This window comes from Phascolarctos cinereus, unplaced genomic scaffold (genome assembly GCF_003287225.1).
Source record: "Phascolarctos cinereus isolate Bilbo 61053 unplaced genomic scaffold, phaCin_HiC Scaffold_1;HRSCAF=81, whole genome shotgun sequence".
Taxonomy (NCBI): domain Eukaryota; kingdom Metazoa; phylum Chordata; class Mammalia; order Diprotodontia; family Phascolarctidae; genus Phascolarctos; species Phascolarctos cinereus.
The window spans coordinates 55,560,828-55,586,091 of record NW_027555514.1 but is presented as its reverse complement, the minus strand read 5'-3'; the positions used below and the strand labels follow the sequence as shown (position 1 = coordinate 55,586,091).

At 37.5% G+C, this 25,264-nt stretch overlaps 1 protein-coding gene across 1 annotated transcript in view; it reads right to left on the bottom strand.

The window, feature by feature from the left end:
- Positions 1 to 1,771: 1,771 nt before the first annotated feature.
- Positions 1,772 to 25,264, bottom strand: part of SLC39A12 (solute carrier family 39 member 12) — a 103,716-nt gene continuing 80,223 nt past the window's right edge. Inside the window, 2 exon segments of the mRNA XM_020966907.2 lie at positions 1,772 to 3,921; positions 23,636 to 23,823. Of these exon segments, the coding sequence (XP_020822566.1) occupies positions 3,793 to 3,921; positions 23,636 to 23,823 (317 nt within the window). The 3' untranslated portion in view covers positions 1,772 to 3,792.

The following is a 25,264-nucleotide window of genomic DNA, read 5'->3' as shown; positions in this document are numbered from 1 at the left end:
TAAGGGATATGGAGAAGAGAACAGTCATGACTAAATATAACAAATCATTTTGTCCATTTCTGAAGATAATCCCTGATCCCATCATGGACACGATCTCTCTCTTCTCTGATGGCAGCCTTTTATGGTACTTAGCTATGTTACATAAAGCAGAAAAATATTTTTATGAGTTTTTCTCATTCCTCCCCCTACCTCCTCCCCACATACACACCAGAATACAAACCCACTGAGGGCAAGATAAATCTTAATCATCTCTGTAGCACCTAGAATCATATTATCTCTTGCATATTACTGAGAAGAAAAAGATCTTGGCAGCTATTTTTTTCAAGGAAATGACTTACTAGATCTAAATATAAAAAGCTATATGATAAAAAAAATAGCTTAGAAAATAGGTGATGTTTTTTTCACAACTCTGGCTAGAGGAGAATTCATACCTAAGCAAGATATAATTTTTATCCTAAAAGATAAAATGCACAATTTGAATTACTTGAAATTCAAAAGATTCCCCAGCCACAAATGAAATAAATGTAGTTGAAATTAAAATCGAAATAATTGGGGGAAATCTTCATACCAAATTTCCCTGGTCAAGGTTTCATATCCAAGAATCACAGACAATTGATGCAAATATATGAGAAGAGCCAATGGATAACTGATAGAAGGCTATGAATAGGCAGTTCTCAAATGATGAAAAACTATCAACAACCATATGAAAATGTTCCAAATAATAGATAATAAGAGAAATGCAAATTCAAACAATACCTCACCACAAGCTCATGACATTGAAAAGGAATACAAAAATAGAAAAATAATAAATGTTGGATGTTTTGTGGAAAAACCAAACCCATTAATCCACGGTTGATGGATCTGTGAAATGGCTCAAGAATTCAGGAAAATAATTTGCAACTATGCTGCAAAAGCCACTAAGCTGTCTTTAAGTTTTTGGGGTTTTTTTACTATTATTAGGTAAACATCCAAAAGAGGCCAAGGAGAGAGGGAAAGGACCCATACATACATGAATATTTATAACAGCATGGTTTGTTGTATTAAAGAACTCTAAACAAAATAGATGTCCATCAACATGGGAATAGCTGAGGAAATTGTGGTATAGTAATAAAATGAAAAATAATTGCACCATAAGAAAGGATGACTATTATGGAGTCAGAGAAACATGTTAAAACTTGAATGGACAGATGCAAAATAAGATGAGCAGAAGCAGGAGAACAATTTATATAATAACAACAGTAACAACATGAAGAAAAATTACTTTGAAAGCCCTCAGAACTCTAGGTGAAGCAGCGAACAATAATGATTTCAAAAGACTAATGATGAAACATGCTTCCCATCTCTTGGCAGAGAACTAATTGACTAGAGATGTGGAATGAGATGTGCATTCCCATATATGGCCGATATATTGCTTTGTTGTTTTGCTGGACTGTGTTTATATAAAGGAGATTCTTTACTCAAGTGTGTGGAGAGGCAGAGGGTAGAGGAGTAGGATAATAGGTAGTGATATATACTCAAAAAAAGTAACATCGGTAAAGCATTTTTAAAAATTCTCAGAATACAAGGAGTACAGAAAGGTATACAGAGTAATTTTGTTATTACCTTGGTTAAATTTTATATGTAAATACATACGTTGAAAGAACAAACTGTGGCTTATAGAACTTAGTAATTTCTTACATGATTCTCTTTTATGTCTTCCTTTTTATATTGAAGTGTTTATTAGTTGATGGTTGTTAAGTTCAGAATAAAATGTCTCATGTACATACAAATATACTTAATAATGCTTTTTTTATTTTATGCAAGAACTGACAACAAAGTAGATTTTCTTTTCTTGGGAAATGACTAAATAAATTGTGGTGCGTGAATACCATAGATTATTACAATGTCATAAGAAATGACAAACAAGAACACAGGGAATCATGTGAAAACATGAATTGATGCCAAGTAAAGTACACAGAATCAAGAAAACAGTATGTATAATGACTACAAGAATGGAAATAAAAAGAACAACAAAAAAAGAAACAAAAGGAAATGTTGCTAGATTGTAATGACCCAGGTTGATTCTGAAGGGATAAAATGTGCCCCTCCCTCTCTTAAGCAGAGAAATAGAAAATTCTCATCAATTTATATTGTATCTAGTTCTTTGCTATTACAAAAAAAAATGGCACTCTATTTTGGTGTACGGGTATGGAACATAGCATATATAGTTAGAGTCATTTATACGTTGGTTAGTTTTTTTAAACTACTTTCTCACTTTCTCTTTCTTTCTTCCCCCCTTTCTTTTTTATTAGAAGATATGGCTCTCTGAATAGGGGTAAGAGGAAGGATATATGTAGAGTTTAAGGTGCTATAAATACAAACAATACCTTTTTATTTAAAAAAAAAAGATAATGCTGGAGCCATCTTTTACTTTACTGGTTATGAAAGACCTAATCATGGAATATCAATCATTAAAGAACTGATATTAAAAATCCCATAAGGAGCAATTAAGAAGTGTTTGGTGGCTATGAGCAGGTTGTAGCATATTAAGAATGAGGAAGTATCTAGGAAAAGTGGTGAAAAGGCTATTATCTGGACATAAGAAAAGAAAAAGATATATGGGTTATATAGGATATAACCAATGAACAGAATGTGTATCCTACTGGAAGTCAAATAATGTCAAGAGAACTTAAGAAGGGTGACAGCACCTTGTAGGGAAATAGTGTGGCAGATTTATGGAAGGACACGTATATGAATCAACCAGGAATGGCAGGAATGAATGGGTGGTCATCCACATTGTTAACGAGACTACCAAAACTGATGGGATTACATATCAACTGGAGTTTTGGCTGTTATGACTAGCACTGCTAGCCATTCAGCTGTTATTGTAGGGGCACATCACCATCTTATTACATATCCATTGCCCTCATTATGCTGGGCTCATATAGCATGAGTAATCACGTGAAACATATTTAGTGTCTGCCAGTAAGAGCTTGATCATAAATGTCTTCTGCTACAGTCCGTGGGACTTGATCAGTTAAGCTGCTTCATGATGGAAGATTTAGTTTTATTTTTGAACTTCATCTTTTGATTGCAGTCTGGAACAGATTTCATTTGCTGAATACATAGCAGACCGCTGACATACAGGGACATTTAGGCTTTTAGAGATTATGCATTTATAAAAACGAATGAGCTGAAACGTAGTACTTTCTTTTTTCTTGTGTTACCCAGACCTAGTAAAAGATGATAGGAAAACTCTCAAGAGGAGCAGAAGAGAATACACATTGCTATCATGTTAAACCAGATTTTATTGCATTCCTATAAAATTGAGTGTGGTTATAATTTGTAGTTTCTTAGAAAGACTTTTTTACACTAAAGATGTTGCAGTAGATATACATATATGTGTGTATGTTTTATATATGTATGTATATATTTATGTATGTATATATATATATATATATCTGAAAACTATATAGACAGTTCAATAACTATAGACATTCTTTATTATAGGGGCAGAGTATCAGGGCAATTTCTTAGAATGAATTCAGTAGTTCCTACCTTCAAAATACTATGAGTTTGAACAGTTTGGGAAACTAAAAAACATCCACATAAGACTAAGTCTTAACCTTCATGTTCATCAGAATACAATACCATAGTGCAAAATCTGAATAAGTTAATAAAAGGAAATGATGGCTTATTTTTACCTAAGACACAAAAAATTCATTTACACATTACTATATAGTGCATAGAAAATGATGAAACAAGGCCAAAGAAATTAATTTTAAAGGAACTTTGAGGATCCCAGCAAAGACTTTATATTTTAATGTTATGCTCATATATAGCCAGCATTAAAAGGGAAAGCCAACCGAGTATCAGTCCAAAGTTCTGCAGGAGGAACACCAACCAGGGTCGCTGAGTTTGAACGTGAGTCATTTCAGGAAGCTAAAAAAAGAATAAAAAAGAATGAGATCCAGATATATTCATGGCTGGGAAAGAAAGTTTGATGGGAAAGAATGAGAAACCGCGTTGTTCAAGACTTACTGGTAGCCTTTCAGATTCTTGACTCAGTTACCATACTTAATTAAATTAAAATGATAGAAGCAATTGTATTACAAGTAGCCAGAAGAAACATCTATAAGCTCCATGGCAAAAGAAATATCATTAACAGTATATAGTTACCAGGTTAAAACAACTCCAAATAGTCTCACTTTTCATTGATTTAAGAACCTAAATGGAAAAAGTACCTGTAGTTGGAAGAAAACTAGTTTACTTGTGGGTTTTTTGGCTTGGAATTTGTAAATTGAAATACACACACACACACACACACACACACACACACATATACATACATACATACATAAGTACACACACATATATATGCATATGCTTATGTATGTGTATATCTACATATATGTATATGTTTGAACATATACATATATAATTATATTTCAATGTGATTGGTATCCTCTGTAATTCTATGTATTTTATAGCACTGAAAAAATATTATTTTGTCATCTTCACTTGACTAGCAAAGGGATCCATTAGACAAACAAGGTTAAGAATGCCCTATTTTAACGGTTCTGTTCATGTAGTCCGTTAAGCAGATAAATGACTGCAAGACATGCTGCTTTTTCTTTCTTTTTTTGGTATTTAAAGAAATGCCCAAGAATCTGACCCTTCATAAACTTTTATTCAGGACTCAGAAGCATGACTGGATGAAGCTCTGTATTGTATTCAGAAGCCAATGCTGTTACTTAGCACATTTGTGAAAAACTATTACCCATACTTTGAGTGAAAAGTTTTCCAAGCAAATCCCAACAGGTGGCAGTCTTACATTAATTTCCATAGAGGTCTCACCCCTCCCACTTGATTTGTACATCCGACTTTGTATGTCACTTTGATAAGTTTTCATTTCTATCAAGTTTTGGTTCAACAGAGATTGTGACCTTCATTCCCCCAAATTCAAACAGTTTAGCAACAAAAATGGTTAAATATGAGCTTGAGATAAGCAAGTTTACTGGATTTTTGGCATTAGAAAATATGAGACCTGTTTTGGGTGGCGATCTGCTACTTATTTATGAAGGAGATGATTTCATATTATGGAAATCTGTGATTCAAAACACCATCATGGAAGAATTTAGTATGCCCAAAGGCACCATACGATATAGTTGGAAAAATGGCAGATGTATAGTAAGAAAATTTGGTTTCACAACCCAGCTTTCGTATCCATGTGACCTTAAGCAGATCACTTCCTGTCTCTGGTCCTCAGTTTCCTCATATATAAAATGAAGGAATTAGAGTAGGTCACTTCTAAAATCCCTTTTAGTTCTAAATTGATGACCCTGTGAACCAGACATTAATCTGCTGCTTGTATGACCTTAAACCTTCCACATATTCTCCATGTTTTTATTTGTTCAACTTTTTAAATGGAGGTTAGCCATGTTATTGCAGAGAAAACCTATGTAGTCCCCTAGTTATCTTTAATTCCTATCTTTATCTTTAATTTAATTAATACCTTTAATTCATAATAATTAAAAGGCCATCTTAGAGTTTGAGACCTGGAGAAGGCCTGAGAGGTCATTTTTGTCCAACCTCCTAAGGTAAGGACGCTGAAACCCAGAAAGGTTAAGGGATATAAAAAAAAAATTGACAAGAGTATGTACATCCTCACACAACAAGCTTATTTATTGTAAGAAAGCCTTTTGTATTCTAGTAGAATATAAGCTTCCCGAAGACAAGTACGGTTTTATGTGTTTGTCTTTGCATCTCCAGAGCCTGGCATAGTGCTCTGATTATAGACATGTTAAAAAAATGTTTGTTGATAATAGAATGAATTTTATTCCAATAAATGTTGACATGAAACTGCTAGTCCACTTGAAATAAGGTCATGGCAAACCTTCCCCATGTTACTCATTCTAATACTCCTTTGGGTGGGAAGGGAAAGGGAATAAACATGTAAATAGCACCCACGATGTGCTGGCACTGTGCTAAGTACCTTACCAATATCTCATTTGATTCTCACACAAACCCTATCTGGTAGGTGCTATTATTACCCCCATTTTGCAGTGGAAGAAACTGAGGCAAACAGATGTTAAATGCCTTGCCCAGGATCACACAGCTAGTAAGTGTCTTAGCCAGGACCTGAACTCAAATTTTCCTGGCTCCAAGTCCCATATACTATTAACTGCATCACCTAGTTGCCTCTCAAACCATATAATATCTGTCTCTTAAGGTTGTGAAGATCAAAGAGAGTATATTTATAAGGACCATTAGTGCATCAAACAACAACAAAAACCCATTTATTCCTTGTAGATGGGTACCAAAAATAGGGGGGGTTTTTTGGACAAAATCATTGCCCATATCTCCTTGTACAGAAAGAGCTTCCAATCCTGAAGGTTTTCTTCTAAGTACATCTTCCTTTCCAAGAAGCTGCTGATGGTTATATTTTCAAAGACGTGCTCAACTTACTCTTCCTATAGGAAGCTTTCCCATATTGGACTTTGGTCTGACACTCATTCTTTTCTATCACTTCCATTCCAATTCTAAGCAACCAGGGAAAACTAGAAGCTGAGAACAGAAACAAAAGATACTAAAATTCACCATAAAAAGTATTCCCATATATTGCTGCCTTTATGGATCTGACGCAAATCAGCAAATGAGATGGACATTTCATTTGCCAAAGATAGGAACGATGAATAGGAACAGAGGTTAACAGAACTGTGCCATTAAATTCTTTTCTATATTTTATAACCATAATGGGCACTCAAAGTACTACCAGACATCACAACAGTGAGCAAAAACTTCAGAAAGTTAGAAGAAATATTCATCTTCCTAGGCAAAGTTGAGCATAATTTGCACAGCCCATTCAAACGTATAAACCTAACCCAAATACAAATTGTTGTGCTTTTTAACCCCCCAAATAGGACTGTATATAAATTGGCTTTGCAACAAGTTTCAACTAGACTGGTTTTTGAAAGGCCACTGGGCTCTTTTTAGCATGGTTATGGACATACACACACAAACCATAACAGCTTTTGGACGAGTACCAGAATACCAGAGAGCCCCACAGGAATTGTGTCCCAAAGAGATACAAATATCCCACTATCCTGCCAAAGCTCCAGTTATGTATGATTATACTGAGGGGATCTATTCCCCCTCATAGAATCAGTTAATTTTGGAGACAAATGAAGATCCAGAATGTTTCCAGTTTTCAGGAAAAGATATTTTGGAAGATTTTAGGTTTTTACATGGTTTTTTTTTAAACCGGGAAATAATGAGTTGCCATTTTGTTTTGTTGTTTTTGTGATAAGAAATGTCTCTTTTCTCCCATGTGGCAATTGGACATGCTTATTCCTCAATATTTGAGAGACTGACGTAGGTCCTAGAGAAAAATGGAGTAAGCCAATGGACAATTGATGTTGATCTTGGAAAGCTACCGAAAATGCTATTGCTTAGAAGCATTGCCCAGGGATTCGCGGGCAGGGAACCTGTGGCCTTAAAGCCACATGTGGCCTTTTAGCTACTCAAATAAAACCCTTTGACTGAATCCAAACTTCACAGAACAAATCCCCATAATAAAAGGATTTGTAAAACCTGGACTCAGTCAAAAAACTGCACTCAAGGACCTAGAAGGTCACATATGGCCTCAAGTATACTGCCTGACTGTTTCTGCCTAAAACTTGGAAACATTCAGATTGGAGGTAATCCTTGAAGAAGTAATATCAACATCCTTTGGTGGGTCATTTGCACTTCTCTTGCTATCCCACCTCACTACGTAGGCAGGTGTTCACCTCTTTTTTGTGTTCATGGTCCTCTTTGGCACTCTGGTCAAGTCTATGGACCCCTTCTCAAATGCTTTTAAATGCATGAAATAAAATACATAGGATTACAAAGAAGACTAATTATATTGAAATAGAGTTATTGAAATGCTTTTTTAAAAAATCAGGTTCATAGACAGCAGGTTAAGAATCCCTATCCCAAGGTTTCTCAGCCTCCCCTCAAGATCAGAAAATGCTAGGACATGATGTTCTAGGAGTTTTAACTGTCAAGAAAAATATAAGCTTTGCCAAAATCTATCCAACAGACCTGCCAGTTCTTAAGTCCTTTACCCAAATTCAGAGTCTTAGTGCATTGATTAGAAATTCCATGAGGCATACCAGAGCCCACACACAAAACATGACTTGTCTATGCATATGAGGCAAGTACTTTTTTTAATGCTACAATCTGCACAATCGTCTGCTTGGGAAGTAGGCTTTACTGCCACAGTTGGAAACTTTAAAATGTTGAACACTATTAAAGGACCTTTGCTCTAGTCCTTCTCTGATGACTCATCATGGAATGGAGGTGAATTGGGTTTTCAAAAGCAATGATGGCAAAATACAAGTTCTCACAGTTTCTACCAAGAACTGAGTAGGCCACAATTTTTTTTTCAGTTTAGTAAATGTCCTTTTCTGTCTGTGACCTTTGACTGGAAAGTCACAACATCCCAGTAAGTCCCTAAAACTTTAGAGGTGAATTATCAAGCTGCGTTAGTGAAAGGTTTTTTTTCATACTGAATCTCTGAGTCTCACAACAAAAACACCAAAATAATACATTAATGAAATTTTAAAAAAAATTGTATGCCCTACAGAACACAAATTAAGGAATTAAGGGGTTCTCAGTAACTCATGAAAACAAGCACTAGGAGGGGCCAGCTGGGAATTGACCTTGATAGCTCCCTGGCTCCCTATATTTCCCAAGGCACTCTTACTTTGGAATTAAGATTTCCTGAATTCCATTCCTAAACTGCCTCTTCTATATACTCATGCCCTTGCAACACTGTTATAATTGAATTGCATTCAATATTCAATCTTTTCCCAATGGAACAGATATGTCTAAGGATCCCTGATTTTACTGAGTTTCAGACTTTTTTTTTTTTTGCCAAGTGATGTTTCCTCTCTAGTTCCATCTGTAACTTGAACAAAGCCTGATTTCTTGGTTTTGGTTTTTTTTTTTTGATATATGTTTACGGATCTAATACTGCATATGTCAAGGTTTACCTTTTGTGTGGCTTGTCAATGCACGTGCCACAAAAAAAAAAATAAACAGCATTTGATACTTTTACATCATCTGGCAAAGGTTCAAATGCTTACATCCATTCATCGAAAATACTTTGAGATATATCTCATGAAGGAAAACCTTTAAAATATGCCTGTCACTGTAATACACTAAGATTTGTTGTTGTTAATTTTTAAGGAAAGGTGACATTTTTTCCATTTTAAAAAGCCTGTATGTGATCAGTGATTCCTTCCTGACCATCTGCTGTGTGGTAGAGCTAGCCACCACAGCTGTGCACATAAAATCTAGACACGTCATTGGATTGGATGGGCCAGGTGAACATCAAAGGTTGCTCAACATGATGAATCTTCACAGAAAAGTTCATGGAATAGATATTCTTGAACTTGATCAGATTGTCTGGTAGCATGTACTCAGAGGTTGCCTTCATTTCAGCCCCATTTGTGGATACTTCAATTTTGTCTTTGCAAATGGGCCAAGTAGAGACTTTTTTTTTTTTTGGTTTGTGAAGACTCCTTTTTGGTATGCAAATATACAATTACATGTGCAATCTGAGACATTTGCAAGTCAAACAATGAGTCCTGTACACTGTAAGTTACCATCTACTTTTGTTCTTAGCAGGAGAAGGAAAAAATGCAAGTCTCCTTTGGGGAAGACTCATTATACCTAGGCATTTTCTTCAAAGCAGTGCTTTGCTTTTTCTCTATCCCACCACACATTCCCTTTGGGGGGAAAAAGTACATTTCGAGTGACTGTGATGCTTGATAGAGGTAACAGACTGATAGCCCTGGAAACTTGAGTCTTATTTATCCTCAGAACAGGTGGCTGTAGTACAAGCCCTCTCCATAGCCTGCCCACGAATGTACCCACACTTCTTTCCTTCCTTTCTTCAAGGGCTGATCACTGCTAAAAAGTCAAGGGAATGGTTATTTTTCCAGAATGCCAAACATCTGGAGCAAAAGCAAAAAATTCAATCAATCTTCCAGATGCCTCTTAATATTCAAATGTTTGGTGTAGTGTAGCCAAGCCATGGAGATACTTTTTCTTCTTCTTGTCCAGATGTTTTGTGATGGCAATGAAATGGTATCTTGATTATCTAAGAACACCTGGAAGGCAGATGGTTCAAATGGAATGTTTTTGGGAACTAAAGATGCCACACCAAAGACTCTTTAGTTAGATTCAGAATGAATGGCCAAAACATAGATAAAAATTCCATACTTACTAAGAGACCACTCAGTTTACCTGGGACCTCACCTTGTATAACTTATCCTCTAATATATTATGAGCAAACCCAGATTTTGTACATGTGAGGCCACAGGCAGGTGAAAAGGGAAAACGCCCACCTGGCTGCTTTTCTGCCTTTAGGTGACCAAAAACTGACTTGTTTAATATCTTCATTCAGTTTTCTGAACTGTCAGGTTTAGCCTGGCTCCACCTTGCCTGAGCCCACTGGATTGTACTCCATATTCCCCGGCGTGAAGAACTTTATATCTAGCATGGGAAAGTTTACCTGCTAACCTGGAACTCATACCAGTAACAACTTCACAATTATAACCCTTACTGAAAACAATAAAAAAGCTTCCATAATTTTAACTAAAAGATGATGGTCAATTCCTCTTTTGTTCATTTGATCTTGATCTAGTTATCCAACATAAAATTGGGGTAGAGGGGAATAGCATGTATTGGGTAGGCTGAATCATTCTGCCTTCTACTTTTTAGTAAATTTAAAATGGAGGAAGGAAAAGAGGGAGAGAGGGAGGGAGGGAAGGAGAATCAGACAGACAGAGAGAGAAAGAGAGAGAGAAAGAGAGAGAGAGAGAGAGAGAGAGAGAGAGAGAGAGAGAGAGAGAGAGAGAGAGAGAGAGAGAGAGAGAGAATTGGTTAATATGATCCACAGTACACTATTTTCATTTGTAAATATGCCTTTCACCCACACTTTATTATTCCCTGTGATGCTATTTGAGCTGTACTTTAAATCTTCCTTGCTCTTCCATTAGGCCCTGATTTAGATAAATATATCTACTCTTTTTTCTCTATGACATAAAAAAAATATCTCTTGCCAAGGACCATAAGCTTAAGCATTCCACATACCTAGATCATGAGTCTATAACTCCAATGGGGACTGCAGGAAGAAATTGGATGAAATTATAGCTGGAAGGGTATGAATGAGAGCTAATGAACTCGGCAACTCTAAGAGGTATCATTTCCTATGATGGGCTCATCGTGATCATATTTCATTTTAAAATTTCAGTGCTGTAAGTTTAGATACTCAGCCTTTAAGCTTCTGATCTAGGTCACTTCAAGGATGTGTCCAGGCATATCTCATTTTATTGCACTACATTTTATTGAGCTTTGCAGACACAGCATTTTTTACAAATTGAAGGTTTGGGCAACCCCATGTCAAGCAAGTCTATTGGCACTGTCTCCCCAACAACATGTGCTCACATTGTGTCTCTCGGTCCAATTTTGGTAATTCTTGCAGTATTTCAAACTTTTTCATTATTGTATCTGATATGGTGGCCTGTGATGAGTGACCTTTCATGTTACTGTTGTAATTGTTTTGGGGCGCCATGGACTGAGCTCATATAAAGTGGTGAACTTATTTGGTAAATGTGTATTCTGACTGGTCCACTGACCTGCTGTTCCCCCATCTCTCTGCCTGTCATCGGGCCTCCTTATTCCCTGGGACACAACAATATTGAAGAATATTATATAAACTTAGTTGATAAAGTAGCAGCAAGGTTTGATTTAGAAAGTTTTACTCTGGGTAAAATGCTATCAAATAGCATCCTATGCTATACAGAAATCTTTCATGAAAGGTAGAGTCAATCAAGTTTCATTGTTGTCTCATTTTAAGAAATTGCCACAGCCATCCTACCCTGCAACAATCATCACCCTGATCAGTCAGCAGCCATAAACATCGAGGCAAGACCCTCCATCAGAAAAAGATTATGACTAGCTGAAGGCTCAGATGATTGTTAACATTTTTTAGCAATAAAATATTTCTAAGACATATACATTATTTTTAATACTGATGCATACTTAGTAGACTACAGTATAGTATAAACATAACTTTCATATGTACTGGGAAACCAAAAGATTCATGTGACCCGCTTTATTGCAATATTCACTTTATTTCTGTGGTCTGGAACTAAACCCACAGTATTTCTGAGGTATGCCTGTAGTCCTGTTGGCATCTGGGTAGTATAATGGATAGAGCTCTAGATGCTAAATTGGGAAAACATGAATTCAAATTCTAGCTCAGGTGCTTATAAGCTGTGTGACTCTGCAACAGTCACTTAACATCTCTCAGTTTTCTTATCTGTCTAAAACTGAACACATTATCTTTCCTTCCAAACCCTTCACTTTTCCAAATTTCCCCAGTTCTCTTGAAGGTGCTGCAATCCTTCCAGTGACCCAGGTTCATGATCTTGGCATTACTATGAACTTCTCCCTCTCCCTCACCCTACATTGCCAATCACTTGTCACCTCATCATAACACTGACCCTTTCTCTCTACTCACACTATGAAGTTTGGGTCCTCATCTCCTTTTAATAAAATTTGTTCTGTAAGATGCTGATTCAGTCAAAGGCCGCACTTAAGGATCTAGAAGGCAACATGTGACTTCAAGTCGGTAGGTTACCCACACTGATATAGATTATTGCAACTACTTCCTACTTGATCTCTCTCCCCTCCAGTCCATCCTGCCCAAGGCTGTCGAAGTAACAAAATAGATCACCACTACTCAATCAACTCTAGTGGTTTCTTATTCCTTGTAAGATAAAATATGAACTGCTCTATGTAGCTTTTAAAGCCTTACACAATCAGGTCTAACTATATCTTTCCAGCCTTACTGGACAATTCAGCTAGATGGCACAGTGGATAGAGTTCCAGGCCTGGAGTCAGGAAGACATCCTTATGAGTTTAAATCTGGCCTCAGACACTTACTAGCTGTGTGACCCTGGACAAGTCACTTAACCCTGTTTGCCTGTTTCCTCATCTATAAACTGAGCTGGAGAAGAAAATGGCAAAGTATTCTAGTATCTCTGCTGAGAAAATCCCAAACGCAGTCACGAAGAGTCAGACATGATTGCACAACAAAAACAAAACTCATTGGATATTATCCCTATTTTTGCACTGTATGATCCAGACAAACTAGTCTTCTATCTCTGTCTCATAAATGAAATGTTATTTCCCTTCTCTGGGCCTTGTGCCTAGAATGCACAACCTCATTACCTCTCCCTCATAGAGTTCCTCTTTTTTTAAGCTTCAGCTTAGGCACCATCATCTGCATTAAGCCTTTCCTAATCCCTCTGACTGCTGGTGATTTGCTTCCTAAACTACCTTGCATTTGACTACTTAGTATATGCTTATGTTATTTAACATTATGATAGATAGATAGATAGATAGATAGATAGATAGATAGATAGATAGATAGATAGATATGTAATTTTGGTCTCCCCCTGCCACCAATTAGAAGGTAAGCTCCCTGTGAATAGGGATTGTTCTATTCTTTATACCTGTATCACCAGCAGCTACCACTGTACCTGGCATATAGTAGGCACTTTATAAATACTTAATGATGGATGGATTGGTTCAGTGAACAGAAAGAAGACAATGTGTCTGGAGTACAGAGTGTGTAAAAAATTGTAAAATGATCTAAGAAGATAAAGGTGGGGATGTACCATTCTGGAAGGCTTTGAATGCCAGGCCAATAAGTTTCAATTGTGCCCAATAGGTAATAGATACTGAAGATTTTTTTTTTTTAGCAGAACAGGTATATGACTAAGTCTATACAAGGAAAGTCATTTTGGCAATGGTATGCAAGAAGGCTTAGAAGGAGAAGGGAGTAAAAGTAAAAAAAAAAAAAGACATATTAGAAAGTCACCAAAACAGATTGGGCATTGAAAATAGGAGAGGTGATTGAGGAGAGAGTTGCTGTGGAGGAGGAATTGACAGGACTTGGTAACTGATTAGATGTAAGAGGTAAGGAAAAGGACCAGTTGTGATTGTAGGAGACAGGATGGATGATAATGAAAATGCCAGAAGCCAGAAGCTTACAGGAGAAAAGACATTTACAAGATTGAGTTCTCCCTCCATTATCTTTCATTTATTTGTTTGTTTGTTTGTTCATTTATTTATTTTTTAGGACATGTTGAGTCTGAGGCGCTAGAGAGAGATCTAGGCAAAGAAGTCTAAGAGCATTGGACATGTAGGTCTGGAGTGCAACAGAAACTCATGGGAGCAAATGAGACCATCAAAGGAGAGAATGTCAAGGCGGAAGAGGATATTACACCTCAGGTTCTGTGTTTCTGTAATCTATTCAATTTTTAGAACTTTTTTCATTTTTTGAGTTAAAACAATTGTTGGCAGGTCTGTGGGGGCACTCATACTACATACTACTGTACTGTTGATTGAGTTATGGACTGGTCCAACCATCCTCAAATGCAGTTTGGAACACTCTCCAAAGAGTCACTAAAACCATGTATTTCCTTTGGCCCAGTGATGGAACTCCTGATCAAATACCGCAAAGAGATCAATGAACTGTATTTAAATATTGGTAGCAGCTCTTCTTGTTACATCAGAGAACTGGAAACTAACTAGCATGTCTATAAATCAGTCTAAAAGCATATATTGAAAATTTACCATGTGCCAGACAGTAAGTGTTGGGCATATAAAGAAAGACAAAAGCAATTCTTGCCCTCAAGGACCTCTATTGAGGGAGACAACATGTAAATAATTAGGTATGTACAAGATATGTATCTCAGATGAGATGTAACCTCTGAAGGGAAGATGCTAGCAGGAGGTAGAAAGTAAAGTGGGGTTTGGAGACTAGGAAAGGCCTCCTGTAGAAGGTAGGATTTGAATAGAGTATGGAATGAAATCAGAGAAATGAAGATGCAAGATAATTGAACAAATTATGATACACATGTGTAAAGATTTATTAAATCTTAAGAAATGATAAAATCTACTATACCCCAAAGTAACCACAGACATAGAAAAAGGACTCATATGTACAAAAATATTGATAGCAGCTTTTTTATGGCAGGAAGAAATGGAAACTAAAGGGGTTCCCATCAACTGGAAATGGCTAAACAAATTGTGGGACACAAATATAATGACTATTGCATTATAAAAAATGATGAAGGAGATGGTTTCAGAGAAACCTAGGAAGACTTGCATGATTGGATGCAGAGTGGAGTGAGCAGAATCAGAATTGTTTATACAATGAACAGCTTTGAAAGACTAGAACCTGGATCAATACATTGATCAATCATAGCAGCAGACAGATGATAAAGCATGCTTCCCTTTTCTCTGTAGCAAGGTGATAGAAAGAATGTGGAAGGAGGCACACATTTTCAAAAATGGTACAAATTTGTTTTGCTTGACAAAACTTTTGCTATAAGGGAGGAACTTTGAGTTTTTCTTTTAGGAAGGTATGAAATTGTGGGAACGTATAAGGGGGAACTAGTGATAGTGGTGCAAAAAGAAAAAGAAGAAAAAGAGCATAAATTCCTTTAACAATACACAGAGGAAAGTAGAAGGATATTCAGAAAGTGACACAGAGAATCCGGACAATGTTGGTACTACCATATTATATTTAATATAACTTTTTTTAAAAAAGCTGTACTGGCTTTTAATCTACAAACTTCACTTTCTAGCCTTCTTTGTATATGGAAATGTTTATAATTGTTGATGTTTTTCTAGTTCATAATAAAAATATTTTTAAAAAGCAAAAAAAAATGTTATTTAAAAGGATGTTAATCTATTATCAATGTGAATCATATTGCAATTTGCTGCAAGAGTTAAGTGAAAATTTTACTTTTGTACTCTCTGAATTGTGTTTAAAACATCCTTCCTGATACAGAGGATTGAGAGAGAGAAGATAGAAAAAAAATGTTACTTGTTCTCAATTATGCTCTGCCATAACAATCACTCCCAATCTATGTGTCATATTCCTTAGGGAGAACTTTAAACTCTCTTACAAAAATCTCTGTAGGCCTTCTTGGATATTCTCAGATGAAATAGAAAGGAACTGGGAGATTTTGTGTATATTTTTCTTTGTAGGAGGAGAGAGAAGCAAAGAATTATTGGAAAGTAAGTAAGTACATCATTGTTGTTAGGATTTTTTCCTGTTTTGTTTGTTTAAATTGCAGATAAGATTCAGACATTTACCAAAATGGGGAAGGTTTAGAAAGAGCTTTTCCACTTCTAGAAACAACCTTTAGAATCAATCAATCTTTTTCTCAGTAAAATTCTAAGTATAGTTCTCAGCTGCTTTGGGGAGAGACCGAAAAAACATATAAAAATCTCCATCTCTTTATAGGCATGATTCATACTTACTGCTTTGTTAAATTAATAATTACAAATGTTAAATTATATTAATTTTTGCTTCCTAAAATGATTTTCAAATGTAAGTCCTTTCTCTCAGCAAAAGAACATTTAAAACGATACCATTGTACTTGGAGTAAAATATGCTTTGCAAAAAGTACAAATTCATTAATGTTTTTTATTCCTCGGAAAAAAAAGAAGGAAAGAAACAAGGGCTTACTTGTTGGTAGGTGGATATTTTTCAAAGGGCATTACTCCCCCTGGTGTTGCCAAACTCTGAAAAATGACAGAATCCACTTGTTTGTTCAATAGGGGAGGCTCAATTTAATGAAGCACTAAAGCCCCCCCAGTAATAGTCCTGCATGGACTAAATTGTGCTATAATTTCTCTACATCTGACTAGAGAAGATTGAAGCCTTGTTAGAGCTCAGTCAATTAGACTTGAGCAAAGATAATGGAGAAAGAACTCAACTTTCTAAATGTCTTTCTTTCTATTTGGGTTAGGTTTTCTAGCCATGTAGTTAGAAAGTTTAGAACATTTTCTCCCTCTTTGGAGAGATACAGTTGTTGCACTAGTAAAACTTTATTTGGGATCTAGCTCATGAGCTTGGATCACCAAATGCCCCAACAAGCCCCTAAATAGGAGATCAGAAAACAATAATAATAATGATAATTATAATAAAAATAACTAGTATTTATACACCACTCTAAGGTTTTCAAAGCACTTTTCAAATATTATCACATTTTGTCCTCACGACAACCCTGGGAGACAGGTGCTACTATGATCCCAAATTTACAAAGTTGTTTACAAAGTTATGGAATTTGCCTAGAGTCACAAAGCTGGTGAGTGTCTGAAGCTGGATTTGAACTCAGGTCTCCCTAACTCTGGGCAGCTAGGTGGTGCAGTGAATAGAGCACTGGGCTTGGAGTCTGGAAGACTCATCTTCATGAGTTCAAATCTGGCTTCAGACTCTTAGTAACTGTGTGACCTTGGACAAGTCACTTAACCCCATCTGCCTCAGTTTCCTCATCTGTAAAATGAGCTGGAGAAGGAAAGAGCAAACCACTTCAGGATCTTTGTCAAGAAAACCCCAAATAAGGGCATGAAGAGTTAGACACGACTGAACAACAACTTCCTAAGTCCAGATCCAGCATTTCTCCTGCTTGCTCCAATTTTTACCTTATATTTATTTTGCATAAATCTTTTATATACCTACTCACCAGTCAATAAACATTTATTAAGCACCTACTATGTGCCAGCCACTATCCTAGGTACATGTACATAGGTATGAGTTGTTTCCTCTGGTAGAATGTAAGTTCCTTAAGGACAGATAGTGTTTTCTTTCTTTCTTTCTTCCTTTCTTCTTTCTTTCTTTCTTTCTTTCTTTCTTTCTTTCTTTCTTTCTTTCTTTCTTTCTTTCTTTCTTTCTTTCTTTCTTTCTCCTTTCCTTCCTTCCTTCCTTCCTTCCTTCCTTCCTTCCTTCCTTCCTCCTTCTTTCCTTCCTTTCCTTCCTCCCTCCCTCCCTCCCTCCCTTCCTCCTCCCTCCTTCCTTCCTTCCCTCCTCCTCCCCCTCTCCTCCCTTCCTTCCCTTCCTCCTCCCTCCCTCCTTCCTCCTCCTTCCTCCTTCCTTCCTTCCTTCCTTCCTTCCTTCCTCCTTCCCTCCCTCCTTTCCTTCCTTTTTTTGTTCATCTTCTTGCATAAAATGACTAATGTGGAAATGTTTTACATGATTGCACACATATAACCTGTATCAGATTACTTTTTGTCTCAGGAAGAGGGGAGGGAAGGAATGGAAAGATAGAATTTGGAACTAAAACTTTTTTTAAATTTTAAAATGGTCTTTACAAGTAACTAGGAGAAAATAAAATATATATTTAAAAAAGCCCTAGGCATGGAAAGGTTAAATGACTAGTCCAAAGTCACAAAGTAAATGTCTGAGGCAGGATTTGAATCCATATCTTCTTGTCTATGTGTCCAATAAATGATCCACTATTCCAATACACCTCTCTGAACCCGAGTTCCTCTAACATCATCTGATAAACGGCCTCCTCTCTGCTGATTACCTTTCTGAGGCACTTTCTAGCTAGAAGGAGCAACTTGCCCCCTCCACTAATGAATAGATCCCAAGCAGTCCTTCCCCATTGCCATAGAACCAGAGTCTAGAATAGAAAATCCTTTTGAATTCTCACTTAATACTTACCAGGTTCTATTTATACCTACAGAGTGTGTGTCCCTTTGAGGTTTCCATGGATCTGGCATTATGGAAAATAATTCAAGACTTAGGAGAGACGTCTAAAGGAGGAATGAAATTTTGCTTCCAATATAAGAAAGAGAAGGGAAAATGAGTGAATGCCAGAAGAAACAGCGACAAACAAAACTCTATGTCAAGTTCAAACAAAGCTGAGAGACAATCAAGGTTTCGACTCCTCACTAAGAAGGAGAATAAGGAGATATTCACTTCTTTGTCTCTAGGTAGATCCAAAGATTGTTGATCATTGTGGCAGGGAATCTGATTCTTCCTACCACCAAAACCGAAACCTTTTTTCTTTCTTTTTTTTTTTTTGCGAGACAGTTGGGGTTAAGTGACTTGTCCAGAGTCACACAGCTGGCGTAAACCTTTCTTTTCTTGACCTGAGTATGATAGTACTTGGAGAGGCATTTTGTTGGAGCACTTTCAAGGCTGTTTTCACTGCACAAGATACTCTTCCTTTTCCTTTGGAGGCGGGTAGGGGGCCAGGTGGGGTGGGGGCATTTATTGATTATAAAACCTTTTTCCAGTCTCCATTTTTTCATTTAAAAACATTATGCCATAATGCTTTGAAACCCACGTGCATGCGCACGCGTGCGCGCGCACACACACACACACACACACACACACACACCCAAGGAAACTATCTAGCTTCTTGTTTCTGATTAATCCAGCTCAAAAGGGTTCCTGGTAAATTTCCAGAGTTCAGTAAATAACCAGCAGAGTAATTTTTTCCGTCTTTACTTGTTGTCATTTATTTTCTTTGCTTTACAGCAGAGTCATGAAACTCGGCTTTATTCACTTGATGGAAGACTATTATCCTTGGCTGGGTGGAGGAGTGCATCAACAGAAAAAAAGTTGTTGCTATGTGAAAGGTCCATGTTTGCTGCAATATTTTACTCAGAAGGCCGGAGGATCTGACCTTGACTGGAGGAAGTAGCCCCAGGAAATTCAAAGAGATTTTGACTTGCTATCTTTTTTTGCTGGTATGCGTGTATAAATTTGGAAAACATTTCTCTGCAATAAGGTCAGGGCATTTGTTAGCTAAGGACTCTGAGGACATCAGTCTTGTTGCTTTCTGATGGCTGGCAGATACTAGAAGCAGGAAACTGACGACAAAATGACCTTTTGATCGAAGGCCGAGTGAGGTTCCATGGGACTATGTCTCTTTGCTTTGTCAGGTTATCAAGAATCTTCCCATTTGGGATGAACAATCTGTCTCAGAATGCAAAATAATGAGGCAGAATGAGATATACAGAGCAGTAGGCTAGGTCTTACTATGTGAGGTCATAGTATATAGGTCACACACAAAAAAAGTGAATTTGAACCAGGAAGAAGAAAACCAGGAAACCCAGCAGCATGTTCAAGTCCTGATATATAAGCATATGCAATGAGATGTGACTCCAGCTATTTAAGACTCCCAAGAAGTGTGGCTATTATTGATGGAAAGGAAGTAATCAATGAGTAGCAAGTATTTATAAAACACCTCTGTGTCAGATAAGCACAATGGAGAGAGGGCTGGGCTTATAGTCAGAAAGATCTGGGTTCAAGTTCTCCCTCTGCTGTGTTCAGGCTGTGTGATCTTGGGTAAGTCAAACTCTCTGTGTCCTTATTTTATAATAGCACATAGCTTGTTTTTGGAAAGTACGCACTTTCAAACCTCAACGTGCTATATAAAGATTAGTTATTCTTACCCAGATTTGACTTGGGCCCTAGTGATGGAAACCACCACATTTTGGCATTTGAGATGATTTTCAGTAGTGCCTTTAGCATGCTTCTAGAGACCCGAGTTACCTTCTAGTAGTAAATTGGACACTTGGGCAAAAACACAAACAAAAACAGGAGCTATGGGACAATGAGAAAGTAATCTAACTAACAAAATGAAGTTCTTCAATCTATTTTTACTATGCACACTTAATGGTGCCTTCAGTAAATCTCCCAGGTGCTCATGTCTCTTGCTCCCACTCTTCTATATATTTATTTTGTATGTACTTGTATGTGTATATGGTCTCCTGAGAGGGACTGGACCTGTGATTTCTCAATGTCCCCTAGTCACTCTGAAAGTGAGAGGTGCCAGACAGTTAGGGATCTGCATTGGTAGCAGGAGTTTCAGCCCTTAAAGTCTGCTATATACCTCAGTGAAATTGTAGGTCCAGTTGGAATTTTTAAAATGGCAGGACTGTGTTAGTGCTGGAGATTCAAGGATAAAAATGAAGTAGTTCCATACCCTCAAGGAGCTAACAGTCTATTTAGAAAACAACACATAAGCTAAGCGAACGCCCTCTTTGTACAGTTAGTGACGGAGATACAGATAGTGATACAGACTCCCAGGCAAATATAAGGTGATTAGTGTCAGGGGTTCTCTTAACCTTCTCTCCCTCACACAATTCACTCCTTTATAACAAACACTTGCTTGGAATACAACAAAATCTGGCTTTTCTTTAACTGAAGACAAAATTCCTCATCAAAAATTAAATAAGATTTAAATAAAGCAATAAAGTTTCCAAACTAACAATGCCATTTGGCCAACCGTTGATGAGTCAGAGGAGACAGAGAGAGTAGGGAGGGGATAATTTTGCCACGTCCTTCTGTACAGTAGACAGGACCACCTAGGCAAACAGCAAATTCTTTGTAGGCTGATAACTCCTTCAGTGCTAAGTGAATCAAACAAGGCTCCATCTGCTTATGATTACTTTTAGTATGGCATAGCACTGGCCTTCTTTGCTATCCGCTCAGCTCTGATGCAGGTTGACCCTAGGTTCTTCCCCTCTATGTAGAAAGCTAAAGTTCTCAAGCTTCCCCTAAGTCACGAGGCTTCTATCTCCCACATCCTTCAGGCCCTCCTTACAGCTGGGAAAACTACACTTCCCATCAGTCCTTTTGATGATAATGGTTTGCATATATACATATATGTATATCTGTGTGATATATGTAACCTATTATCATGCGTACATATATAGACCATATAGACACATGTGTACACACATTCACATATTGTGTAAATATGTATGTGTGTGTGTGTGTGTCTATCTATATATAATCTATATCATACAAAGTCACTCGAGAGGGGGAAGGTACTGACAGATGAATGGATTCTTTAGGAGGCAATGGCAAGGCTAAACTTCAAAGGACAGTAGTAGTGTTTAACAAACACTTTTTCAATCAAAAGAGATTGGGGAGTCTAAGAGGCAGAGATGAAAAGGGAGTGAATTCTCCAACCTAGAGACTCTCAAAGAGCCTCTACAGAACGGTTTGGGTCGTATTAGGTGAGATACTTGCTTGATAGACTTCTTCCTGATTCCTTTCCTAAGTTCTCTCAGCCTCAACTTTCTCATCTCTAAAATGGGGATAATAACCACACCTGCCTCACAGGTTGTTGCAATGATGAAATGAGATGACATATGTCAAGTACTTTTCAAACCTTAAAGTGCTATATAAATATCTCTTATTATTTATCATCCAGCTTGACCTGATTGTCTTATGTCTTGCTTCAGTTATTTTAGTTTACCTACTTTTGAAAGCTTTGTAAAGATGTGCTTTTAGCTTCCTTGGAGGGAGAACATGGTTTTCAGCTGAAAGCATTTCCTTTGTTAGCTTTCAGGTCGCTGTATTTGTCCTACTCTCCCTTATTTGACTTCAGCAATCACCCTGGAATCCATCTTGAGCCTCTTTATGGCTTGTCAACACATCTAAAAATGGGCGACCTACAAATGGCCTAAGGGCCAGTTTCTTCCACAGAGATCTTCAGAACTGGAGGAGCTAAGAAACCGTCTTGTAAATCTTCTGAAACAAGATTCCTTTATAAAATGTGGTCAGATCACCATTATTCCATTCAGTAAGAATGAAGCTAGTGAACCTGACAGTGAGCCTAGCAACATAGAATGTTAAGGGCAATTCTGCAGAGCTGGTGCCACATCCCTTTCGTACCAAAAGAGAGAAGGAAGCTCTCTGAAACAACCAGTGCTTTCAGCCAATTCAATCTAACAACTAACCAATTCCATTTAAAAAAAATCACTCCCATTGGTTTTTAGCACCACACAGATTAAACTATTGGTTAGCTGAGTTTTTCACTTGCAGTCTTCTCTTAGATTTCACTTATAGACTTAGCACAGTATTGGGCACATAGTAGGTACTTAATAAATATTTGTGGAATTGAATTGAGTTGATTATAGAGGCAGCTAGATGTCAGGAATACCTGAGTTCGAATTTGGCCTCAGACACTTACTAGCTGTGTGACCCTGGGCAAGTCACTTAACCTCTGTTGACCTCAATTTCCTCATTAGTTGTTCAGTCATTTCAGTTGTGTCTGACTCTTTATGATCCACTTGGTCTTTTTCTTTCTTTCTTTCTTTCTTTCTTTCTTTCTTTCTTTCTTTCTTTCTTTCTTTCTTTCTTTCTTTCTGTCTGTCTGGCAATTGGGGTTAAGTGACTTGCCCGGGGTCACACAGCTGGTAAGTGTCAAGTGTTTGGTCTGAGGCCAGATTTGAACTCAGGTCCTCCTGACTTCAAGGCCGGTGCTCTGTCCACTGCACCACCTAGCTGCCCCTCCATTTGGGTTTCTTGACAAAGATACTGGATTAGTTTGCCATTGCCTTCTCTAGCTCATTTTATAGATGAGAAAATGAGGCAAAAAGGGATAAGTGAGTTGCCCAAGGTCACACAGTTAGTAAACGTCTGAGTCCGTATTTAAACTCAGGTCTTCCTGACTCCAGGCCCGGGCACTTTATCCACCACGCCACTCACATGGCAAAAATGGGGGTAATAATACCTCCTAGAGTTTCTGTGAGATTAAAAGGGGTAACAGTTGTAAAGCACCTGTCATGAAGAGTCAGACACAGCTGAAAATGACTCAGTCACAATGTCTTCTCTCGAACCAGTGCCAATGCTTCCTTAGGCTTTTGTATTCTCTCTGCCTGCCTTGTCTCTTGGATAAACCCTTTCCAATGGGCTTTGGACCTTTATTCTCTATTTTAAACATTCAGTGTTCAGAGGAATCAACGCAGAAAAAGCAGCAATGCTTACCATTTCCACTAATGATAAATAAAGGAACATCCCAGCAGTGACTGTTAAAATCCAGTTTTGAATACAGGGGTCGGTGGAGACCGAAAGGCCAATGTAAAGTCCTATGAAAGCAGTGAGGGCGCTTATAAAATTCATTAAGATGGCGATTTTGACAGCAAGTCCAGAACTTAACAGTACAGCAAAATCTCCTGAAATTAAAGGGAAAAAAAGTAATATGTTGATTCAGCAGTGGTAAGTTTACATATTCCAAATTAGCCCTGGCAAGATTTACAGGGGCAGCTAGGTGGCACAGTGAATAGAGCATTGGGCCTTGAGTTAGGAAGGCCTGGATTCAAATCCTGCCTCACATACTTAGTAGCTCTATGACCCTAGATAAGTCTTTTAACCCCTGTCTGCCTCAGTCTTCTTCATCTGTAAAATGGGGATAATAATCCCACCTACCTCCCAGGGTTGTTGTGAAGGTCAAATAAGATAACATTCATAAAGCACATAGCAGTTGTGACATAAATGTTAGTTATTATTATTAATTGTCATTATTATAGGTTATAAATTGAGAAATGACTTGGTACAGAGGAAAGGGTGCTAAATTTGGAGTCAGTTCAAATATGACTCTGTCACTTATTTTGTGGTCTTACACTAGTTATTTAACCTTTCTGGGCCTCCATTTCCTTATCTGTAAAATAATCAGGTTGGGTGAGATGACCTCTGTAATCTTCTATGATTCTATAAAATGGCTATAGTAGTCTAGTAAACTCAGTCAAATTGTTTGTGGATGGTTAAATGGTCAAATAATATATAACGGTTGGATAAGGATAGGAACTGAACCTGTGATTTCACTGACAATTCGAAATCCCAGTTGAGAAGCCTCCTTCTACAAGTAGAGGGCGGCATCTTCACTAACTCACAGTCTTAGAAAATTGGCTAGGGAATGAACTGAGAAGTTAAGGGACTTATCCAGGGTGATACATCCAGGAACTGTCAGAGACAGGACCTGAACTCAGATCCTCCTGGTTCTGAGAGAGGCCAGCCCTCTATCTGATACAGTACATTGCTAAGAGCACACATAGGTAATATAGACCAATCAGCCGATATTTTGCTTCATTTTCCAATTGCCATTGTAGGCAGTGAACAGAAAATTATATTTCAACTATTACCTTTGTTGCACTGGTCCTAAAGATAGCCTATACGGAGTGACCTGTGACCCACAGTTAGTTCTTGATGGCCTGTGACATTTTCAACTTAGAAAAATGCAAAGTCAAATCACATGCTTTCCCAGAGTTTCTAAATCTTTCCTGCCTGGGAACTTGCCAGCTGACATTAAGAGATCATATCTGTGGCATGGTATTTATTCTTTACTTAAACAGGTACTGACCGACCATATATGGGAAAAACAAAACAAAGCCAAAAGCAGAAACACAAACAAAAAACAATCCACCATTTGCCATTAAGTAAAAACAACACGAGAGGTATGTGGGACAATGATCCCCTTTCCTTTGAGAAAATGAATGGGCGCTCTACCTTGAATTGAGGCAAAGCAACCAGATTGTTTCCACTTCTCTATTTCAAGAAAAATTGAGTTTCCTGGAATTGGAGCTTATCAAGCAGGCATCAAATGACTGTTTGCTGGGG